The sequence below is a fragment of the Vigna unguiculata genome, chromosome 10 (assembly GCF_004118075.2).
Source record: "Vigna unguiculata cultivar IT97K-499-35 chromosome 10, ASM411807v1, whole genome shotgun sequence".
Taxonomy (NCBI): Eukaryota; Viridiplantae; Streptophyta; class Magnoliopsida; order Fabales; family Fabaceae; genus Vigna; species Vigna unguiculata.
The window spans coordinates 33139558-33145593 of NC_040288.1; the positions used below are offsets into that span (position 1 = coordinate 33139558).

Genomic DNA, 6036 nt, shown 5'->3' on the forward strand with positions numbered 1-6036 from the left:
GGTGTTGGTTTTAAATTATAGAAATATTTCTTCGTGTATAAAGTTTATTACCCAAAGACATAATAGAAACAGCAAAAGAGAACTCAAAGTAAAAGAATTGTACGAGCCGGGAATCGAGCCCAGTTTGGTCAGAACCGAAGTAGGGTATAATCCTACCATTAGATCGCTGATGCACTTTGTTCTCATGTACCAATACTTGTTAATTGAATAATTATTAATCGTTGCCTACGAGATATTAATTAGTCTCGATCTAGTTTTTGTAATAAAGATATTTATAAAAGCCTTTTTATTTGTATTAAATTTATTTTATTTCAATCCTATTGATAAAATTTTATTTGACCAAAAAGATACTCAATCAAATTTCTATTTTTCTATGATGATGGAGACATTTTACATTTGAGTTTAAGTACATACGTTACAGGAAAAGAAAAAATCTTTTTATTTTTGCCTTTTAGGTAAAGAATTGAACTTACATTTATCACAAACAAGTTCTTCAACTAAAATGTCTATGTTAAATTCGATTATCACAATTTAGATACCGTACAATTTAATTCTTTTCATAATTAATAAAATGATTAATTCAACAAAAAAAAATCAACAAAATGAAGTTATATCCTCTCCACTTTTGTAATATAAAAATAAAATAAATTATATATATTTCAAACTATTTTTAAAAATTGTTTCATTTTAAACTAAATTATATATTTATTTTTTATGGATTATCTTACAAAATAAATGGTATATGAAGTTTTTTTTATTTTCCAATAAATAGAGTAATAAATTATAATATAAATTTAATATGTTGTTTATTGGAAAGATATTTTATATAAATTTCACAAAATACAGAAACAAAAAATAGTAATTTAATTTTAAAATAAAATATACTCTTTTACAATAATTTAACAAAAAAACATATGTATTCAACTCATAAAATATATATTTGGAATTCAACAATGTAACATCAAGAAACTTGGTATTATAGGAATGATAACGAAAATTATCCTCGTTGTTATACACATAATAAACGAGTATAACATTCTTACCTCATCTCATCCCTACTAAATGGGTTTTCACTAATGATGATGTTCATAGTCACCTTTTAGCTATTTTAATTAATGAATTTTTCTTTATAAAAAATTAGGTTTAAATCTTCGAAATATTTTGTCTTTATTTTAAAATTTTAATTAGATCTTCAGATTTTATGTCGTGGGTTCCATTTTTTTAAAATGTGATTCAATTTAGCTCTTTTTATTAATGCAGCACTGATCACATTAACTCTGTATTAAGTATCAGGTTTTTTTTTTATTATTATAGGATTTTAAAATTCCAATACATAATAAGTAAATGTATAACAGCCAAAACAATAATTATAAAAGTCAAATTCAACGCATTTGGAGAATGCTATCGGGCTTTAACGTAACATCAACACAGGTTGTATTTGTTATACATTAAAAACAGATTTTCTTTCAGTGAGTTCTCACAACTTCGTTTTTATTCTGATCTCAATACTTTGAAGTGATTGGAGGAAGCTACGATTCTTTGTTTGTGTTGTTCATCACAGTTTCAGGTTGTTTTTGTTGTCTTCATCATATTGTTGTTAGGTACACACTATATAGCTCCTTCTTATTTGAAGTTTAGGTTTGTTCCTGTCACGTGACTTTACATGCACACCTTATGTACCCTTTCTCTCTCAACCATGACTTCTTCTTCCTCGGTTACTCCCCACCTCACTACAGAAAAATCTTCTCTTCTCCCCCAAACCTTCAATACACCCATCACTCTATTGGATGAAGACAATTATCTCCTTTGGCAACAATAACTTCTGGCCACCATGGAAGGTCTTGATCTTTTACATTTCTTGGACGAGTCTTTGGTTTCTTCTGATAATACAGCAACCCACACTCCTCCAAATACCGCCCTTCATTGTCAACAAGACCGGCTTCTTCTTGCTTGACTCTTGGCCTCTATGATCGTGTTTCAGCACAAGTCTGGGATCGGTTGCGCACGTTATATGTCACGCACACAAAAGCCAAGATTCGAAACCTAAAGGTACAATTACGTCAACAAAAAAATAATAGAACGATTGCTAACTATCTTCTTGATATCAAGAAGATAGTAGACACTCTCTTAACTTTTGGGTCACCATATACTACCGAAGACCATATTGAAGCCATTCTTGATGACTTACCTGAGGAATTTGACGGTTCCGTCACGTCTCTAACTTCTCGCTTGAATCCATATACCGTAGAAGCGTTACTACTGGCTCAAGAAGAAAGGATTGAGAAACATAGCCTCCAAGAACAGCATCTGGGGCAAGCTCATGTGACTTGTACAATGATCATTCAAGAATCTCTTCTAGACCCATGTCCAATTCTTCCAGAGGTGGCAGATTCCGCTCTAACAGGGGTGGTAGATCTTCGTATTGCAATCCCTCTGGACCCAATAACACGTACACCACTACTCGCAAGGCCAAATCTGTGGAAAGAATGGACATAGCGCCTTGGACTGCTGGCATAGGTATGATCACGATTCATCTCTCCGATTAATGCTAACTCTACTCAGTTTTTCTCAACAGAAGATACAACTTTATCCACTCTGGGTGCATCCTCCACCATAAACGATCCACTGTGGTATCCTGATATTGGAGCCACTCACCATATTACAAATGCTGTGAATAACTACACCAAGAAACAATCTTTCAATGGCAATGACGTTGTCAAATTGGGTAATGATGTAGGTATGAAAATTCGTCATATAGGCACTGCTTGTTATGAACTTACATACACAGTCACCTATTTTTCTTTACAATCTTTTACATGTCCCTGAAATCAATAAAAATCTCATGAGTGTTTCAAAATGTGCTCAAGATAATAATGTTTTTTTGAATTTCATACTAACATATGCTTTGTTAACCAAGGAGATAATTCTTCAAGAAAATGTTAAAGATGGTTTATATGTTTTCCCATCCCTAAAAAACATAAACATGTATTTTGTCAATACTGCTACATGTAACTCTGTACAATCTCCCTTTTCTCTTTGGCATTCAAGGCTTGGCCATGCATTTACGGCTGTTATTAAACGTGGGCTCATTGATTGTAAAATTTGTGGGTAATAGAAAACGAGAGAAATAATTATATTTTTGAGGAGCTTCAAAAAATTGCGAGTACAGGCCTGCGACAATGTGGATGTAATTTTTTAGATGAATGTTGAAGAGGGAACTGGATCAATATTCCACTTGGAGAAATTGAGTTTAAAAAAGCTACCAAAGCTTACGGATGTGTGGGAAAGAAAGGGTAAAGGAACCGAGAGCTTTCAAAATCTGAGGCTAGTCCATGTCGATGAATGTAAAAACCTGCGAAGTGTGTTTCCTTTGACCTTGGCAAAAAATCTTAAGAAACTCGAAAAACTTGAAATAATAAGTTGTCATCTATTGCATGAAATTGTTAGAAAGGAAGACGACACAGAAGCGGTGTTCTTGTTTACTTGCGTAACTACACTTTATCTTTGTCATCTGCCAGAGCTCATTTACTTTTACCCACAATCATTTACTTTGGATTGCTCTGAGTTAAATTTATTACTCGTGATGGGTTGCCCAGAGTTGGAGCTATTTGGAAGTGCTAACAGACAATCCATTCTCTTTGATCTAAAGGTAATTAAATAACATTAAAATGCACACTTTCTGTCTATCTCTCTTATGTATATATTTTACATTTCACCTTTTAATACCCAGTCCATGCTTTTCTATTTGATTTTCTTTCACTAGGATATTTGCAACCTTGAGGTACCGATACTTGACTAGGAACACACATTGGTGTTAAGGATAAAGTTGGGGAAACCTATGGACAACCTCAAATATTTAAATGATATAAAGTTGTTGTTTAATGATAATAAGAGTGAAAGACCAGATTTGCCCATTCAAATACTCCAGAAGATGCCCAATTTAACAAAAATGAGTATAAACTATTGCAGTTGCCTCGAGGTATTCCAAACTCAAATCCCAGAAATTATTGAGAAAATGGTGCTTACACACTTGAAAACATTGAAACTGGATAATGTGTCAAAACTCAAATCCATTGGGTCAGAGGACTCACCATGGTTAAACGTGATATGTGACAGTGAAAAGCTCCAAAAGTTATATGTTTTCACTTGTCCTGATTTGAAAACATTAGTGCACTCTACTCCTTCAGTGTCTTTCACGTATGTGAGAGAAATGTACATAAACGGGTGTAAAGAATTGAAGTATTTATTCACATTATCATCAGTGAACAAGTTAGAAAACCTTGAGCATATAGAAGTCTGTAACTGTGAATCAATGCAAGCAATAGTCTGGAAATAAGAGAATGAAATTTCAGAAGAGATCAATCTACAGCAGCTAAAGCGCACAGATCTATATCAATTATCAAGCTTGGAATGCTTTTGTTCAGGCAATGAGACTTTGCAGTTACCCTCCTTGATGATAGTTGACATATGGAGATGCCCCAAGATGGAGTTTTTCTCTGGAGGAGAGATACACCTGAATTCTTCTTTTAGAGGAATTCGAGTTTCAAACGTCTTAAGTGATGACTTGGTCTTCTACCATGATCTTAACTCTTCTGTAGAGAAGGTGTTCCTGCAACAGGTAACCACTTTCAATTCTGAATCAATTAATTTTGACTCTTGTTGGAGTGAATTTAAAGAATTTAAAACAAGAACCATTATAGATTTATAGCGTTCTTTTATAGGTAAACTAAGTCGAGCAGGGAATGGATATATCTGATGATAAACCTATTGTAATATTCACAGGAGTTTTTTCAAGTGGACAGCGAGTGCTTTTTTGATAATCTTGAACTACAAGCAGACCCAAATTGTAAAACTGGTCTGCAAAACAAATGGTTGGCCAATTTGGAAACATTGAAGTTGCATAACTGCAAGCTATCATATGCAATTCCATCTTTTGTTCTTTCTCTTTTAAAGAATTTAAAAGAATTATAAGTACGAGATAGCGACCGGGTAGAAGCAATTTTTTATATGAATGACGACACTGAGATTAAGGAAACAGAATCGCAATTGAAGATATTGACTTTAAATGGGCTATCAGAGCTGAAACATGTGTGGGAAAAGGACACTCACAGAGTTCTAATCTTTTGCAATCTGCTAGAGGTTGTTGTTAGTGATTGTGCAAAGCAGCAAACTTTATTTCCTGTTTCCCTAGCCAAAAGTCTTGAGGATCTAAAGAAGCTTAAAATAGATTCCCGTGAAAATTTGCAAGACTTTGTTGAACAGGAAGAAACAACATTTGTAACTGAAAAGTTTGTGTTCCCTTGTGTGGAGGATTTGGAACTCAATGACTTGCCCCAGGTCACTTGTCCTAAAGCATTCACTCTGGAATTCCCCTTGTAAAATTCTTATCTGTGAGGAATTGTGATGAGTTAGGGTTATTTCAAAGTGTATATGATCTCATGGGTGAGGGTACTTCAAGCAGCAAACTTGAAGTATTTATTTACAACTTCAGCTGCTAAAAAATTAAGGAACCTTGAGTAGATTAGCGTGATGGAATGTGAATCACTGACAAAAATAATGGCTAAAGAGGGAGATGCATTTTCTGAAGTCATTAAATTTGAGCGACTCCACACCATTCATCTACAATCTTTAACAAGTTTAGTATGTTTTTATTCTGGGAGTGACACTCTACAATTATTATCTTTGAAAACTGTGGCAGTACATGGAGTTTTTCTCCCATCGAATTCAATCCCTTATGGGAGTTACGTTATCCTTGGAGCTACAGATTTGGTTAGTTTGAAGCTACAGAATTGTACTCCGCCATGCGCAATTTCGTCTATTATTCTTGCTCTTCTGAAGAGCTTAAAAGAGTTGGAAGTACGGGATAGTACAATAGAGGTGCTTTTTTATATGAATGACACTGAAATTACGAAAATAGCATCCCAGTTGAGGATTTTGACCTTAAAAGGGCTATCGAAGCTAACACATGTTTGGGAAAAGAAGAAAAATGGAGTTCTCATGTTTCCAAATCTGCAACAGGTCATTGTTAGCAATTGT

The 6036-nt window shown here is 33.9% G+C and overlaps 1 protein-coding gene across 2 annotated transcripts; it reads left to right on the forward strand.

Moving 5' to 3' along the window:
* Nucleotides 1–3713: 3713 nt before the first annotated feature.
* Nucleotides 3714–4987, forward strand: LOC114166382. Of its 2 annotated transcripts, none has more exons than XR_003599912.1 (2): nucleotides 3714–4618; nucleotides 4722–4781. XR_003599912.1 is itself a non-coding variant. In XM_028051101.1 (2 exons), the coding sequence occupies exons 1-2, from the start codon at nucleotides 4454–4456 to the stop codon at nucleotides 4969–4971; spliced, it is 354 nt and encodes a 117-aa protein (XP_027906902.1). In that variant the 5' UTR covers nucleotides 3714–4453; the 3' UTR covers nucleotides 4972–4987. The 2 variants fall into 2 exon arrangements, 1 of the variants encoding a protein (XP_027906902.1); XM_028051101.1 differs by lacking the exon at nucleotides 4722–4781 and adding an exon at nucleotides 4783–4987.
* The last annotated feature ends 1049 nt before the right edge of the window (nucleotides 4988–6036 follow it).

Bases quoted from the DNA above. Each gene is read 5' to 3' on its own strand.
- LOC114166382 (XM_028051101.1), top strand. From the start codon at position 4,454: ATGATAGTTGACATATGGAGATGCCCCAAGATGGAGTTTTTCTCTGGA. The intron at 4,619-4,782 runs GTAACCACTTTC...TAATATTCACAG, and splicing joins AGAAGGTGTTCCTGCAACAG to GAGTTTTTTCAAGTGGACAG.